The following is an 18,625-nucleotide window of genomic DNA, read 5'->3' as shown; positions in this document are numbered from 1 at the left end:
TCTCGCAGTAGTCACATCGTAAAATTTTATAATAAATACCCACAAACTATATTAATTAACACAACAATACACGATGATATATAGTCATATACACAATGAATTTGCTAACTACACGTCATCACAATGAATTTAACAACATTATACTGATACTTTACGCTGAAGTTAGACCTCCATATACAACAAAGATCAACCACCTTACAATCATAAATATCAGTTCTACACAAATTATAATTAGCATCATATTTTTAACTCAGAGATCATTTATAACCAAAATATTTTCAATCACCTGAATCATCAAAATCTGCAAAAACAAATTGTAAATATGACATGACATATCATCACTGAACAATTTAGACTATTTTTAGCAGTATTTTTCGCAAGCTTTAACTTAATTATTAGGGACCCTATACTTTTTTCTAATAAAATATGTGCAAGCTAAAATTTCAAAAATAACATATATTTTATTCTAAAACATTATTAGAAAATAATTCGTATCTTGCACTAATTATTATGCTAATTAGATTTGCACTAATTATTATGCTAATTAGATTTAAGCAAAAGATAATCTCTAAATCAGCTACATATTTGGATTAGCAAAGAAAATGCTAGCCCTGTTGATTGTATGGACAACTACCACAAAATTACTCCATCTCATAGTTCATCATATTATTTATTTCGATATTTAAAATATTCATATAATTCAATTCACGAATAATAAAGTAATCTTTATAAATAATTAATAAAAAAAAGTCAAATCCGGCTTGCGGGTTTGACGCAGTTCTCATATTTTAGAAAAAGTTTGATCCAACTCAATTTTAACAAAAATCCAGATCTTATCAATTTCTAATAGAAGTTTTTAAAATAAGGACAAATCTCGGCAATCATGCTTTTAGTGCATCTCTCTAGTCACAATTACTAAATTTGACAATTTGTTTGAAATGAAATAAACTATAAAGTATCATGATTTGATTTGGCTTTAACTTTTCTTTTTTTTTAAAAAAAATTTAATTTGGAAAAGAGGTAAAGTATGATTTTATAGTGCTAAATCCTGTCAAATACAGTAATTAGTTTCAATTCCTAATTTTTGTAATAACGAGAACAAAGAGGTCTCAACTTTAGCTTAGCAGCAACAAAAAAGAAGAGGTCTCAACTCTCAAATAATTGGATATGTGACAATTCCTTTGGGATGAAAATATATGGGCCTGACAAAAAAAAGAAGATGAATGGGGCCGATTAGGACGTTAAAACAATAATGATTTGATTTGGCTTTAACTATTTTAATCGAAAAAAGAGGAAAAGTAGGAATTAAACAGGACTCGATCCTGTAAAATACAGTATTAGCTCTGTGCCAAAATGCCAATATTGGATCTCAGTTCTCCAATTAGAGATTAGTCAAGCATATGGAATTAGCATGAGCTGTATCTTTGACTACATTCAGTAGATTAATTGCTAAAATAATAATATAATCTGATTTTTTTATCAAAAATAATATACTCTGATTAATTTAAAAAAAAAAACAAAAACAATTTATTTGAACAACTTAGATTGCGGAAAACCGAAAAGAAAATAGAAGAGCAAAACATGGGGAAGTCATTGATCATTTTTCAGAATATTTCCATGATAATATTTAATGTGTTATATACTGCAATTATTGAATGTTGGTATAATTAATTTAAGGATATTATCAGATAAAAGAAAAAAGTAATAGAAAAATTAGGTGCCAATAAATCTGCATGGCCTAAAATCAAAACAGGGGGGAGCTATGTGTGTTGTGGGCCAAGATATGTGGCAGACAAATTTAAATAATGGAGTATTCATCAATTGGTTGCTAACTGCTAAGAATCCGGACCCAAACATAAATTACACAACTACAAACATCTGCCTTTTATACCTAATAATGTGCAGAATAGATCTGGTACACTGTTTCGAGTTCCCACTTTTCATACTGAAAAAAAAAAGATTTTACACTATTTATCTTCCTTGGAGTAAATGTACAAAGTGCACAACATGGTGGGTCATATTTAACTATTTTCATGAAGCTGCAATTCGTATACTGTGCGCTCCCCTAGTTTAGACTTCCACACAAACTGGCTAGTTTCCTGCCAAATGTTTGGGTCCAATATACATATAAGAAACCCCCATTTGCCAATACTAATAATACCATCACGGAGATGGTTTTACCAACCCTGTGATGACCACAACCCAGATCCATTTCATCACTGGGTATACGTCTTTAAACACTAGGGATACATCCGTCATCCTTTGACCGTAACTTTTACAAGCAATCGAAACATTAGATTCATATTAGCTGATCCCATGGCGATGATAACTTCAACAATACATTATAACAATCAATTGATTAGATTCATATTAGCACAAAAAGCGTAGGTTACTGAGACATCTGCAGAATCAATTTCTGAGGGAGAATCAAAAACTTATATAATAACTAGAACGAAACCAAAAGAAGTAAATAGATGACCTCCACTCGCCAAGACTAAATTCAAGTTTCGAGTCCCATGTTACGTCTCAGTGATAACAATCATATTAAATTGACCTGGAACTGCTGGTGTATACAAATAAAAGCATGACACGTTGGCACTATAAAACTACTACATTTTAAGCAAAATTGTTGATTTCTGAAATCACGACGGACTAAATATTGATACAGGTAAAGTTGTGATTCAGGTCATTGCTTGTATTTTGTTGATTTCGTTCGATTCACATGCTCCAAAGGCTTGAATAATGGGGAACATGTATGATGGACGATGACACTAATGAGGACAAAAGTATTGACAGCCAAGAATAATAGACTTGCCACCCAGAGGTACATAAAGACTTGCTTGCCTTTAAATTCAAGAAGGTAGCCCCATAGTAACCAGTGTGTTTGCGCTCCAACCCACAGAGAAATGCATAGTAGGCCCCGTTTTAACTTCATACTACTCCAAGGGAGTATAAGAGGCAATAGGCAAAAGAACCATACAAAATACTGTGCTGTTATGACCTGTCAAAGAGGATGAAATATGTATCAGAATACAATAACCAAATAAAGACTAGTTTGAAAAATTACATGATTTTAAAGCACAATAGGGTCTTCATGTTCACACAAGAGTGTGTAGCTTTTGCAGACTCAAATGCTCAACATTCCTCCAGATAACATGAGCTGAAGAGTAGCTGATTGTAACAGATTCAAAAAACTTGAGAGTTGAAAATTACAAACCTTGTTGAAAGCTACAAAAGCAACCGTCTGCAAAAAGAAACAGAAAGGCAAGTCCTTCTTAAAGCGAGATATGAGAACAAGCTGCACTATAACTTGAGGCAGAAAAGAGACAAGCTTCTCTGAAAGTGAAAACTCTTGTTCATAATGAAGATATATGTGATAAAAGTATATAGAAAAGTTATGCCTCGGATCTGTACGAGTAAGATGGTAAAATAGGGCCTCGTGCAAGAACTCTAATTCATACAGGTAAAAGAAAATTCCTGTGAAAAAGAAGAAAATAGTCCCTGAGAGAAGCCCAAACTGTAATCTTTCTTTAGTGAACAGCCTTAAAATAACTCCCCATCTGTGTACTGCCTCAGATACATTCTTGGTAGTTGAACTCTGTTCTGCCTTTATATCACTAGAACTCCATTTTCTAAGGACGGGCTTTCTACCAGATTGAAAATAGCAAGGGTCGAGGGCTAAGACGATTGGAAGTGCATAAATAATAGGATAGATTCTCAGGTGGACAACGAGACCGTACCAAAATGCAGCCTGTACCAGCTTACCTGTAGAACGAAAAATGATGTCACAAGGAAACTATTTAGAAGCGTGCTCATACAATTCACGTAAAATTTAACTACTAGGAGTATAAACCACAACGTTGCGGCGTTTACTAAACAACAATTATGTCCAACCATAGATCACTACAAGTTATGACTAACTTATAACAACAATTACATATCAAGGAGGTGGGTTGGGGGTAAATGCAATTTCTTAGATGTCAAAACAGCACATTTAATATCCACGTAAAATTAATGCATATGATTTTTACCAAGACACTAAAATTGAATATTTGAACAATTCATACATGTGCTGTTAATAACTCTGAGTTCTGTCAGTGACCAGATAAAGCTAATTTATTTACAAAGACTGTAGTTATAACAAATACAATCAGAGTATATTAACAAGGCAGTCAACAATAAATTTGCAGGACAAAGTAACTGGAGGAAGTCATTTCAAAGAAAAGGATATACCTTTCATGAGACATAAAATAATCCACAAAACCATTGCACAAATAATAGGCTCGCAATTCCCACGGGTTCCAATTGTGAAGGTAAATGGATTGAAAAGCCATACCATTACAGAGTATATACATATTTTATCAGAAACGCCTTGTAGCTTCAGAATTGACCGGATGAAAAATCCGACAAGCAGATCTTCAAAACGAGTATAACACAGTTTTCAGTATTGTCCAACAGGTTTAATTTGAATTATATATAAAAAATAAGGAAACTAAATCAACACTAGAAATTATTAAGTCACTGATTTATAACCAATATAGATACAAAATTTTGCCAATTTGCTGTATACTTGTTTTCAGTACGATTTAGCATTTTTATGAATACCAAAATAAATAGGAAAGAGGACATAAGTGATACCTGAAACAGAAAACAGAACTTTTCCCCATGACCGGTGAATAATTGAATTTGGGGTGAGAAGATATGCAATCAAGGGGGAATATCGATATGTGGATCTTTTGTAAGGAGAGACTCCCAAAACCACAAGGGCAGCAGCATCAGAAAAGACAAGGTAATCGACATCTGTGTATCTAACCTCCATATGAGTGTCTTGCCATTCTCCATATATAATTAGAAAGATTCGAAGAAATGCTGAAAACAGGATTACAGAACGGAAGTCTATCTGTGTCATCACTGAAACAAATGACCGTAAATTAGTGAATAATCAACTTTTAAACAATAGCTGCTAAAGGAGTTGAGATGTTCATATTATTATTTATTAACGTATTAGCATATAACTTCATAGACCTCGTGATGATGAAGACCAGTCAACCATCCCGCTGGAGTTATGTAGATCGATCCATTAACTAGGAGAAGCTTCAAATCAGCAGATTGAAAGTTCACCTGAAAAAACAGTCCCTTAACTACCAACGACCAAAAATGAGGGTAAATTTAAAATTATATATAAAACACTACACCAATTAAATTGGCACACAAAGTTTTTCAGCATATTCTATACTATATTATTATAACTAAATTTTAGTCGGTAGTCGTTAAGTTTTGGTCAACCCATACTTTTAGTTAATACTATATAATATATCTAAAATCATATCTTAGATATTATATATTCATATTTGGAATCCTACTTACTATGTAATATCATATAAAATAGTACTACCACTACCTAATTCAATTTACCTACACATTTCGATTTATTAAAAGCTCAATGATGAGTAACAGACAATTAAAATATTAGTTCGCATAATTATTTTATATTATTAGTTAGGATTAGATTTAAATGTAATTTTCTTAACAAAAATAAAGATCCAATGTAATTTATTTTAAAGTTATAATAAAAAAATATCATATATATATATGTAGAAATATTATAGATTATGATAGAGAATAAGAAATGATTTGTTTTTTAATTAAAATTTTTTTACTTGGTGGCTAAATTTAGGGATATAGTACACCTATATAAGATATAATCTTTTATTATTAGGGGGACTTTGATTGATTGATATTAAATTCAAATATGTTTGTCTCTTGTTATGGGTGGCGATCCTAACAAACTCCTCTCAGTTGAGAAATCCTCAGGATAGTGATTCTTCGCTACTAGTATAGATTTGACTTTTAGCGTCAGTCAGAAAAGGGCCTAAAGCATCGGTTATTGAGCATAGTACATGTAGGGGTATAGGCCTTTTGCGTCAGTTAAGCTGGCAACGCAAAAAAGATAAGACTCTAATCATTATTAATTGTTGTTGATACAACAAATTCCCCTGACACTAACAAAAGATTTTAATATATGAAGTTTTGACATTCACTTATTTATCATAAAAGCGTATATCAGAGGATATGAGCTCAAATGATGATCATGGTTTAATAAATGCAACAGATATTTCAAATTCAACTCCCTAAAATACTCGATTTAACTGTTAAACTTAACTTACTGAGAAAATTTCACTGATCTCCTTACAGATAATAAGCGGAAATTGCTAGATTGAAGCCTTTTATTAATCAGCACTTATTAGTTGACTACTTCAGATAAGGTATCAGATCGGCTAGCTTTTGTGGCTTCTTCAACTCTGGGAAAACCATCTTGGTTCCAGGACTGTACTGCATGAACAATTTTTTTTTTTTTTTTGTAAGATACAGGTGCTTTTCTAATATGATATGTAGAGTAGAGGGGTATTTACTATGATGAGATTTAATTGTTAAAACTACCATAAACGAATCAAAAGATGTATAATTGAATTATTGCAGCAGCGGCTCCTATATGCACAGGCAGATCAAGAAAAGAAAACTACACATGCAGAGATCTAGATTTTAGAACTCGTAAAACATCCAACTTAGTACATAAACAAATTAAAGTTGAACAAATCTGACACATCTGTAGTATAGAGCCTTTAGAAACCTCACTAACACCCATTTCTTAGATTAGCGTTTATATGTAGCTAAACAGATTACTGTTTTCGTGTCCAAAATGAACAGCATACGTAACCAAAACCATATTTGACCTCTCAATCTTGTTAAGTACGACCTTTTCGGAGCTGCATAATATTGACTGATCAGAAAAATGTAAATCCACTTCTGGGCAAAAATACAAGTATTCAAACATTGACATCGATTAAATACTTGATATTAAGTATAGCACTGAAAGCAAACCAGTTTCTAATCATGGATCAGGGTCGGCTTCATTTTAAAGACCAAAAGCCTGGCCAGTAACTGGAAAGATTGAGCTAATTTTAAGTGTACCCATGATTTATTTAGTGCATATATAACGAGGAATATATAAAAGTTAACACAGACAGCCAACAGATGTCATCCTTATGGAATCTACTCTGCTGTGGCTGGGCTAATTCTCACACAGGTAATATCCTCGATGTTAGTATCATCAAGGTTTGTGTTCAGTCTTTCATCACTTTCCAATAATCTTTAAACTATCAATTGATGTTAAAGTGTCATAAAGCATGCTTCACATTGAGTACAACACTGTCAAGTTGTCAAACCAACCAAACTGCCCATCCAGAAAAAGCCACTCTCTTTTTAATATGAGCCTCATTTTTATACATGATCCATCGTGTTTCTGTTAGGTCTAGTTTAGAATAGTCCAACCAGGCAATGCCACTCATCCCTCGATGTGTACAAAGAGAAGTATCAATGTCATAAAATGTTTCACATATATAGGGAGCTACTTCTAGCGATATGAACCTGGTATCCACAAGAGAACCAAATACTGACAGGTTATGGGCAGACAGAATCATAGTTGTTAAGGCGGCGCCTAGGCGGCACCTAGGCGACTAGACGTTGAAAAATGGGTAGGCATCCGACCCGTCTTCATTTTTAGTGGGTAGGCGACGTATAGGGCGCCTAGGCGGCTAGGCGACGTCTCAAATCCGCCTCCCAGTATATTTTTGACCAAGTCCAACCCAGTATACTTCTATTGGGCCAGCCCATATTCAAATTAAAAACACGACTAACTAGCTACAGCCGTCCAACTTAACCCTTATCAACCATCAAGACACAGACAAGCATCTCCTAGTAGCGATCTAATTATGTATATGTTTCTTCTTTTCTTCTTCTTTCTTATGCACACATGTATATATACTATACACACACGTATGTATATGTATTAGATGTATACACGAACTACAAACATATAGCATATATCATTGGGTATAACATTTATGTTTGTACTTTGATTTGTAATTATAGTTTTTACTCTTTGGTAGTGTATGTAATGGCTGAATCAATATTAATATAACATATAATTGTATGTATATATTAAATATACCCAATTTATATAGTGAAACGTATAATCCGCCTAATAACCGTCTAGGCGGGCACCCAACCGTCTAGGCGGTACAGGGTCGTCTAGCCTCTGTCTTTACGTCTTTACAAGTATGGACAGAATTACTTACTCTTTTCTCAAAAATCAAACAAGGAATTAGCATGTTACTAAAAATTCGTACTGTAATCCAATTTTACAGCTCTCAATGTAAAATACAAAATTGCCTCTTATTCTCTCATGCCTATTATGTGATCTTTTTGTTTGACACTTCTTCCTTATAACTACTGTGCATAATGTCAACGGCTGTCTATACGAAGCATTCATAAGTCATAACTGACATATCAAGACAAAGCAGAAACAGAAACTTGAGCAGTTAAAAATTTATAATGCGACATAAACTGCAGAAACAGATGAAAAATACAGTCACCGCTTCTATCATAGCTTATCCATTTGATCCGGAGTTAGATATGTCAAAAGAAACATTTGATTGGAACTTTAGTTATGAGTCTCCAGTGACAGGAGAAGATGAATTAGAGGTGGTGCAGGTGATAAATGAGAAAGGGAAAGAAATTAATCAACCGAAAAAATTAATTTTGAGCATCAACTATGATGGAGTCATTGTTTGGGATAATCATGGTTGTCCATGGACTTCTGGAATTCGACTCAAGATCAACCCAAATGACTGCTGGTTCGATTTATCTATATATCTCAACTATAAATTATTCACAATAAATATAATCTTTTTAGCAACTTATGTTTGTGTGTGTGTGTGGTGAACATCTATTAATATTTCTATGCATAAAGTTTCAGAGGACGTCTTTGCTAGAGGCTCAACATGCCTATGGAGGTGTAGTGGAGGGGGTTATGGGAGGGAGTGATGGTGGAAGAGAAAGAAGAGTATCAAGGCGCAGAGAGAATAGAAGAACAAGATTTTTCTGAAAGAAGATAAGATATGATGAAGTCAGAAAACTTAATGCGGAGAAAAGACCATGAATCAAAGGTCGTTTGTTAAAAGGATTTTATTCACAGGGGAATCTACGTACCATTCCTAACCACCTCATGTGCAAATGTTATAAATATATAATGGTATGTTAGTAGTAGTGTGTTGGTAGTATTACTAGCTAGCTAGCTAGTGACCACTTAACTAGATATCAGCCAACTAGTTTTTTTCATTTTCCTGCCAAAAGGCCCAAAGCTGGATATATGCCAATTTAGGATTGTATTGCCTAGCCATTTCGAGAACTACATGGCCTGGGCTCATGCATCATCTGTACATTGCATATAGCTATATGCTCAATTAGGGTGACTATTAATTCTTTGCAAGATTTGGCAGTCATGTCTGTGTAAACTATAATACAAGAAATATTTTAACTTCGACGTCAGGTTAAATTTGTCTGTCTCTACTTCAAGTAACAAACTATGTGCTTGAGAAATATATGACAGAACTGTCAGGTATCCAATTGAGGAGAAATTTGAGAGAGAGAAATCTCTCTGCTGGCCGGTCTTAAGGAGAATGGATTCTATATATAAAATTATGTTAATTTCAACGTTGAACATCAATTTTATATAAGGTATCCAATAGAGGAGAAATTTGATAGAGAGAAATCTCTCTGCTGGACGGTCTTAAGGAGAACGGATTCTATATATAAAATTACGTGAATTTCAACGTTGAACATCAATTTTATATAACATAAATGTCGTTGTAGGATGAGAAAAGAAACCCCATACCTTTATCTAATATAGTTGTATCTTTTTTTTTTGATTATGTCGAATTAAGAACACGGACATACATATAGACCAGCAAAGAAATGTATATGTACACATACAAGACAAAAAAGAAACAACACAGACATACAACATATATAGAAAAGAAATAACACAGATATACATAGCTAACAGTAAAGAAACATACCAAGAACCCTATATTGATCCAGGGTTCCCTGAGAAGCAACCAAGTAGCTCACACCTTACGTATATCGAACTCAGAGATACCCAATTGAACCCAGATAAGTAAAATCTCTTCAACCGAGAAATCACACCGGCCTAAAATACGAAATAACATAGTGGACCCTAAGACTCAAGCAGCAGAAGCTGTGTAAAATCAATAACTACCCCTAAAGTTACAACAAATATATGTTACAAATGTAAAAAGGCAGGTCATCTGTCGCAATTTCCAAAAGCTTCAAGATGAAGCTGCACAAGGCCGTGCACGTACCGGACCTCAGAACAATTAATGTCACCTCCTAACACTTTAAGGTTTTGGGACAGTTGATTACTTAACATGCATAAATACATAGCATCAGTCAGGAAAATAAGGAAAAAGTTTGAAAGTGGAAGATGGAGAGTGAAGATGACGTTACTACCAATAGTTTAGACCTGACTTTTAAGTATTTCTTACCATATTAAAACATACAAAACTTGTATATATTCCTAATTGTTCTAAAAAAAAAGAAAAATATTGCTCCATTTCAGTTTTTGGAGAAGGATATGGAACTTCCTATTTTAGAGTTTTTAAATAAAAAATGACTAAAATCATGTTGGATGAAGATATTATATAATTAAACCTACTTATTTTTAACAATTTGTAACATAAATATGAATGAATATAGAGGTAACCAATTTAACTTTAACTCTGTTTGCTAAATTTTATTTAATATCTTTTACTTATTAGTAATCATATTCTTGACAAAAATTCAATAAATTAGCTCATTATAAATTAATCAAGTAACACTACCGAATATATTACGTTGCCTGTTAGATTGCATCATAGTACTCTTAACATCTAATAGGAGCTCCACAAGTTCAAACAGTGAGAAACCCAAGTATCAATTGTGCTTGAGTTGAGAAAATTGTAATGGTCTATCCAGTTTAAGAAGATGGCTACAGATGCACATATGATCTCAATTTGTCACTGACCCGTTAGGCCCTCTCTCACCATCACAAGAGTAATGGTAAGATAAGTTTGTTGGACAAATCCATCAAACATCGAGATAACTGTGAAAGTAAAACATATATCATGTCATAAGTTAAAGCACGGGTAAGACCTACAGTTTGTTCTACGGAAAGGAAAAGTATATCTAAGCACTGAAGGCTACAGTTCCCAGTACACATTTTCCAGAGAGATATTAAGACAAAAGGCTGATTCAGCCATAAGGCAAGTGTGTATAAATTGCAGTATGTTACAATTTATTGATCTGGATGACCACGTAGTAAAGGTGATTATAGTACTGATATTATTATTACACAAGCATTAAAGTCTAACGATATCTCTTGCTCTTTATATTCACACCACTCTTGAAGTGTAATATTCGTGATAATAATAATAATAATAATAATAATAATAATAATAATAATAATAATAATGATAATAACAATAATAATAATAATAATAATAATAATATAAGAATTAATTTACTAATAAGAGAATACCTAGGAATATATTCTGAGAATCCTAAGCATAATGGGGGACTTATTATGTCATTATATATACTTATTATACTTGTGTTATATTAAATTATAAATCTACCAATAAACCCTATTCTTGAGAGGCGCTGAGTGGGAGGAACATAGGTGGAGGAAAACAAAAATAAACAGAGCCGCAGACATTCAATTGAAGCAGTCTAGAAAGTTTGCACGGACAAGTTTGACAATTTTTTACCTATTATTATATCATTAGTGATTGATTACAAAAGTTGTGCAAATTACCTACTGATGTGGTAGATTCCTGGTTGAGGGTTTATTTTGTTCACGTGTTAGTTGAGTTAATTAGATCTAGTTCAAAGTAAATTTAATAATATTATTATTTATGATACATTCTTGTGTAAATATTTATGGTTAGGTAGTATTACGTCTTAATTACTTATTATGTTTAAGGCTCCTGCGTTAACATGTTAGTATAATATTTGTATTTATTCAAATTGTAGTTATAGAATTTAGGTAGCCTGACGTTGATTTAGTTTAAGGTGCCAAGTTATTTACTATTCCATTACCAAACATGTAATCAACTGTGGTGCCTAAAATGTGCTAACAGGATACAGGAAGTGTAAAGGTTTTAAATAACAATTGTTAGTTTTATAAAAAAAAATTGTAAGTTAAGTTGGTATAATTGGTCAAGTTCAGGGACTTGATTTTTGGTGTCCGGTTTGGTTAGTTCTATTAATTCGATCATGTATTAAAGGGCAACAAATATATTATATAAATAATTTATAAACAGTATTAATTAACTAACAAATGAATATATAAATGTATATAATTGATAAATTATAATTTTGTATATAGATTGCGGGCCGGGAACTTAGCAGATCATTTGCAAATTTCGTTAGAATTAAAGTTTGTGATTGTTGAGGTACAGATTTCTATCTCTGATTTGTTTAATTTCATATTTTTTTCGCTCCTTTTATATTGTTTGATCATTTTGACTTCCGAAAATTGTTTTAAAATTTGATTTGGAAAATTTTAAATATTTGTTTATGCGGTTTACAAAAATTATTTATGACACCCTCTGTTTGAAAATCTGAATTATTTGATTTTAAAATTTAGCGAGAATATTTTTATTTGACCCTTAGAGCGATATAGGGTATACCGAGTTAACTAGCTGTAGGGGTACTACAGCCATGTCATTGCGGCACCAGTGACATGAAACTTCCGTGACAGTGTGATTGGTCACGGCGTATCCTTCTGTTAGCTCTTGGGAGGAGCTTTTGCGCATTTGATATTTGTTTCAGGATACGTGGGTGCACCCAGAGTTTGATTTTTGATTTAATTTATGGTGATGTTGTATATGCCGTACACGTTATCCATTCTGTTGCACGCATTAGGTACCCTATGATGTGTGTATTTGTATCTATTTTGATCTCGGTATGAAATATCCTAACCCCTCGTTGCTTCAGCCTTACTTATTTTTAAAATTGTTGTTTTATTATAAATTGCTAATTATTTATTTCTGATCTCTTGTTTTATAATTGTATTCCAAATCCGTACTGGGCGTTTGGCTCATGCCGCATTCTTTTTCTGGCAGGTGCTTAGGGGGATCTGGGATTGTGTAATGGAGAGCTACCCCATTTATTGATTAGGATTTCGAACTTTATCAGTATCTAGACTTAATTATTTATTTAGAGATTTCAACATTTATATTATTGGCTTAGTTGGTTTGGATATTTAATATTATTTTGGAGATTTTAGACAGTTTAATTATTGTTTAGAAATATATTAGTGCTCTGTTTGCAGGTTTATGCATTTTTTAAGTAATATCTCCTTCTATTTAAAGAAGGGGGTGTTACATGAAGTCCAAGGCAACATATGATAGAGAACATATATAAAGTAAGCAATACTTTTGATGTGGATAGCATGGATGCGGCATTAAGGAGATTCAGTTCAAATAGAGGGCAGATTAAGTTTAATAAATAAGAAATACTAGAGGCATTGGAGGCATAGAGAATGGATTGGAGTGCAACTTGTTGGACAACCAACACTCCTAAAGTCTTTAGGTGTTGGTAGAAGCCACTAAATGAATCTAAAACTTATAACACTCCCCCTTCACTGGCACAAGTGGACAACCGTAAGATATCAATTAAGGGGCACATTCCCAATCTCAACAGTGAGTAGTAAACAGACCTCTCTTAAAACCTAGACTCAATGCCATTTTAAATTATCAACTCTCCTAAAAAATAAAGGTTTTAGGATGAAAAACTGAATAAATATTATACCTTTAACACATATCGGGCTCCTAATTACAACAAGTGCTTCTTGAACACTTCCTTTCAGTAACGTGATCTAATTTAAAATGGCCTATGTATATTGATCTCAATTATGGAGTTATATACATGACACAAATATGATTCCTTAGCCGACATACACGGCATACTTTAGCATCAAGAACCAATAGGTATTTTTTTGCTACTTCTTTAAAGCATAAAAATAGAAGGCAAAAACCATAATGGTAACGTACGCTATAAACTATATCTGCTTTAAGACTCTAGTCGACTATCATTTCCTGGTATAACTCTCCCTGTTTCTTCGAGATAAGTTTTGGGTCCATCTCATTGATAAAACTTGTACTCACAGGTGCAGAAATGTAATAGCAGCATACTCAAACCATTCTCTTTTTACATTTCTCATTTATTAACGGGCAGGTAAGGATTTCAATCCTGACTGGGTAATAAAACAATAATAAAAAGAGATCTTTAAACAACAACTTCGCAATAATTAATATTACAGATATTTCCAACTATAAATTCAAATCACAACCTCTAATACAACAAATAGAATAAATTTTAATTCACACAACACATCAATAAAAGTGAAAGGTCTAACCTGATGAGGGTCTTCAAAACTTAAACTTTAGGCCGACCTCACAATGGAAAGCCCTACAACAATTAAAATTACAAGTACTAGTGGTACGAAACTAAAAGGGATGCAACAGCTAGATATGGACAACTAGTACGAAATTGCATCGAAAAACAAAGGGGGCATCAAGTAAAGAATCGCAAAAGGGGATGTTTCTTTTTAAAGTTTTGCTGTTTCATTACGGTCTTAGTACGAAAGAAGGTCAAATGAGAACAGTATTTTACGAAACTCACATAAATCTAGTTTCAAACATATTACAAAACTTAAGTAGTTAGTTTCAGTACTAACTTAACTACAATAGTAACCTGAAATAATTGCTGCAGAATGACACAATCAAGAACATGGGCATCCTTAAAAATCAAAACATTACATAAAGATGGAAGCTTTTTACCAAATTAAACAAGAACAAAGCATAAATTCAAAAACCCAATTAAAAAAATGACTACAAAAGCATGTATGTGTAGATACAGACAATAACAAGACAATCAAGAAAAAGTAATTAATACCCTAAGCAAAGCAACTAATCAAGAATTAGTAACACAAAATGAATCTCAACTGCTTATATTAAGTACTTATAATTTAATCCAGAAGAATAGAAGCAAAACCAGTGTGTTCTGTTCACTCACTGCTCAGATTGAATCCGACGTTAACACCAATAGCTTACACAGTTACACTCCAGTTCCTCACTTTATTTAATCGACTCAAAAATTACTTTTTCTAAAAATTGTTCCAAGTAAAACTAGGATTAATCGATTAAAAATAGGATTAATCGAAAGATAAGTAAAAATCATAAAATATGAAATTGAGTATAATAAAAAAGTAGTATATAAGGCGGTGCAAATGCAGTTGCAAATGCAGTTTGGTTAGATTATGTTAAAGCCTTTCATACTCAATAAATGATTCAACCCTAACTAATGTATACATGTATATTCTATGTTGCTAATTGCTAAGTAGATTAATAATTAGACTTAATATTCATACTAGCCTATAACCCGTGTACGGATTATTTTTAACATTCGATAGTTTTTAATAATATATTTTATAATATAATTTTCAATAATTGAAAAATAAATCGAAGAGTATAATAAATTATAACAATATATGTTTTATAATAATTTGAGACTTGACTGAAAATAAATAATATAATATAATATATTGTTTAAATAAAGAATATAAAAATTTAAATATAATAAGCCGTTGACGAATTTCGAACCCAGTTTAAATATTAATATAATAATATTTTAGTATTGTATCCAATGTTTCTCATTTTTCTGACTTTAGATATGATGGTTGTTATTTGTCGTACCAAACAACTGTACCGAGTAACTATCAAACAATTGTACCGAGCAACTACCAAATAGAGAGTGTTCTGCTTATAATAGTATAGTATAGATAAAACAATATGTGATAATATATTTTATAAATATTTAACTTTTTATAAAATAATTCATCATGTCATTTTTTATTGAAAATATAACATATCAAATTTAAAATATTCATTGAATATCATTAATTTTTTTTATATTTAATATCAGTTATTCATTTTTTTATATAATATCAATTATAAAATATGATTTTTATAGAAATTGTTCTCAAAGTATACTTATTTTAAAAAAAATTAAAATATATTTTAAATTGAAAATGAGCATATTATACTAAGATATTTTAAAGAGAAATATAAATAAAAAAGTAAGAGTTAGTCACATATTTATTGGTGAGATAGAATATAAAAATTATATGAGATTAATTGTATAATGTGTAAGATATAAGTTCATTGTATTATTAAGTGTATTGTAAATATAATTTAATATGAAAATTATATCAGATTAAATGTATTATGTGTAATATATAAATTTAATAGGTGTATTGTAAATATAAGTCAAAATGAAAATTATATCAGGTTAAATGTATTATGTGTAAAATATAAGTTCAATGTATTATTAGTTGTACGGTAAATACAAGTTAAATGAATTAACGGTTAAAATATTATAATATATACATGTATACATTTCAAGTCATCCGTGTATAAAAAAACTAGAAGATGATTAACAAAAACCTGAAGATGATTAAGTGTTCAAGTGTAAACAAAATTAAGAGTGTCATTTGGGTAATATACTTGAACTGCATTTTGTAATCTTGACTTGCATTCAGAAACTATGTTTTATTATTGTAAATTTTAATTTTAATATGTTACTGGCAGGATTCGAACCTTATATCTCTTAAAGAATACTAATTTTTTTTATATTATTTTAATATGTTGCTATCCGGATTCGAACCTTATACCTCTTAAATAATACTAATTTTTAAGAATAAATCTAACGGTTCTTATCGATTTGATCTCGACTCTGAGCGATCAATGACCAACAAGCAACAACCACCAACAACCAAACTTTTAATGTTTCTTCTTTAATATATTAGTATGAATAAGTGTCATATTTTAAATATAATAGAATTGATAGACGAGTAATTTCATGTGTCTTGTTTTAAATATAATATAGGGATATAATATTAGTGTACTTTTTTAAATATAATAGAATAGATAGACGATTAATTTTAGGTGTCTTATTTTAAATATAATATTAAGTGTCATATTATAAGTGTCCTATTTTAAATATAATAGAATTGATAGGCGAGTAATTTAGATGTCTTATTTTAAATCTAATATTAAGTGTCCTATTTTAAATATAATAGAACGACCAACAACCAAATTTTTAATGTTTCGTATTTAATATAATAGTATAGATATGTTATTCTCATATATATATATAATTAATATTTTAAACAATTAAATCACTAACTTTTTTCAATCTTTCCTCTCAATTATTCAAAAGTTAACTATTAGAAATTTCATTTATTTTTATAATATTACATATTTCATATATGTTTTTTATAAACAGAGTTAATTTCTATGAAATTCACCATTTCATTTAAGTCATGTAGTCCATTTTTTTTGTAAAAATAAATTTTTTATATATTTTATATTTTTTGAAGCATATTTTACAAAAATCACTATTTTAATAGAAAATATACAAGTCTCATACATATTTTAAGTAGAATATTGTCAAACATTTTATGTTCCAAAACGTGAACATGAATGTTCTACAAATAAGATATATTCAAAAATATTTTATTTGTAAAATTTATGGGATTTGCAAGATTAATTATCATTAAAAGAATGATATTTGCATAACATAATTCAGAAAATAATAAATTTTACAATGTTATATTTAATATATTATTTGAAGAACATATATGGACTCGACTCCAAAACTCCAATGAAAAATTAGACTCCATATAATTTTACTGTTTATAAATATATGATATTATATGCATCTTTATTCAAATAATACAATAATAATTATATAATAATAAAATATTAAACAATATTAAACTTGTTTCGCTTAATAACCTGAATGATCATTGCGATGATGATTTCCTGAACGATGTCTCGACCGAATAAGTTTTACTCCGGCTTTTTACAACAATGTCCATTTCTTAATATATATTTTTTATAAATATTTGTTTCTAGTTATTATATTAGTTTTAACATTTCAATTGATATCATGTAAAAAATAATGAGATATTAAGAATAAGATAGTTTGAATGTTATTGTATATTTTAGGAGATTTTAAAAATATATTCAAGGGTGGACACTTTTTTGCAAAAAATCTTCTCCTTTTTAAGTAGTTTGTAGATATTTTTTTTACAAGAATATCACTTTTAAAGAAATTTGCACAAACACTTTTCACAATTTCGCAACTATATTTACAACTAAAATCAATCACAAATGTAATTTTAATTTTTTTTTTGATTTTATAATACGTTACTTAACAAGTTGTATTGATTAAATTAAATAGAACAAAAAAACAATATCAAATATTTTCCCGAAAAAATAAAAAAATTACATTTGATTGTAAAAGATATTTTTACAATATTTTCAGATGATTGTATAATTGTAATAAAAAATACCAAAGAAATCTTATTTTTGACAATTCTCCTATAAGGCCTTTGATAACTTCTCATAATGATCAAAAGTGAATTTTTCATTATTATACACAATACACAAGAAATGACTTTAATGTTACAACCAATTTCACAACCAATACATTATCTTTTGATTGCAACCACACATCTTTTAATGATACTAACAAATGTAGAAGTTTTATAACTATCATTAAGGTTTGAGATGATGTTAGTTTTGTTTTTTTTAAGCATTGATATTGATAGACACAAAAAAGCCTTGAAATACAGAATCATCAAAGATGATTACTA

The 18,625-nt window shown here is 30.6% G+C and overlaps 1 protein-coding gene across 15 annotated transcripts; it reads right to left on the bottom strand.

Annotated features, from left to right (window-relative positions):
- Nucleotides 1–2,454: 2,454 nt before the first annotated feature.
- On the bottom strand, nucleotides 2,455–15,242 carry LOC141677392 (GPI mannosyltransferase 1). Of its 15 annotated transcripts, XM_074483299.1 has the most exons (9): nucleotides 14,980–15,242; nucleotides 14,321–14,373; nucleotides 9,921–10,051; nucleotides 6,168–6,333; nucleotides 5,026–5,121; nucleotides 4,639–4,911; nucleotides 4,234–4,416; nucleotides 3,218–3,765; nucleotides 2,455–3,001 (listed from the first exon to the last, which is right to left on the bottom strand). In XM_074483299.1, the coding sequence occupies exons 5-9, from the start codon at nucleotides 5,051–5,053 to the stop codon at nucleotides 2,687–2,689; spliced, it is 1,347 nt and encodes a 448-aa protein (XP_074339400.1). In that variant the 5' UTR covers nucleotides 5,054–5,121; nucleotides 6,168–6,333; nucleotides 9,921–10,051; nucleotides 14,321–14,373; nucleotides 14,980–15,242; the 3' UTR covers nucleotides 2,455–2,686. The 15 variants fall into 15 exon arrangements, with proteins under 15 accessions (XP_074339400.1, XP_074339397.1, XP_074339408.1 ...); XM_074483296.1 differs by having other exon boundaries at nucleotides 14,321–15,242; XM_074483307.1 differs by having other exon boundaries at nucleotides 6,194–6,333; nucleotides 14,321–15,242.
- Between the last annotated feature and the right edge of the window lie 3,383 nt (nucleotides 15,243–18,625).

The sequence above is a fragment of the Apium graveolens genome, chromosome 8 (assembly GCF_009905375.1).
Source record: "Apium graveolens cultivar Ventura chromosome 8, ASM990537v1, whole genome shotgun sequence".
Lineage (NCBI taxonomy): Eukaryota > Viridiplantae > Streptophyta > Magnoliopsida > Apiales > Apiaceae > Apium > Apium graveolens.
The sequence above is the reverse complement of the archived record's forward strand: the minus strand, read 5'-3'. Positions and strand labels throughout refer to the sequence as shown.

Coding starts and splice junctions, on each gene's coding strand:
- LOC141677392 (XM_074483296.1), bottom strand. CDS start 5,053: ATGGTTGACTGGTCTTCATCATCACGAG. Junction 4,417..4,638: donor AGTTCTGTTTTCTGTTTCAG/GTATCACTTATG, acceptor CTCGTTTTGAAG/ATCTGCTTGTCGGATTTTTC. Junction 3,766..4,233: donor TATTTTATGTCTCATGAAAG/GTATATCCTTTT, acceptor TTCGTTCTACAG/GTAAGCTGGTACAGGCTGCA.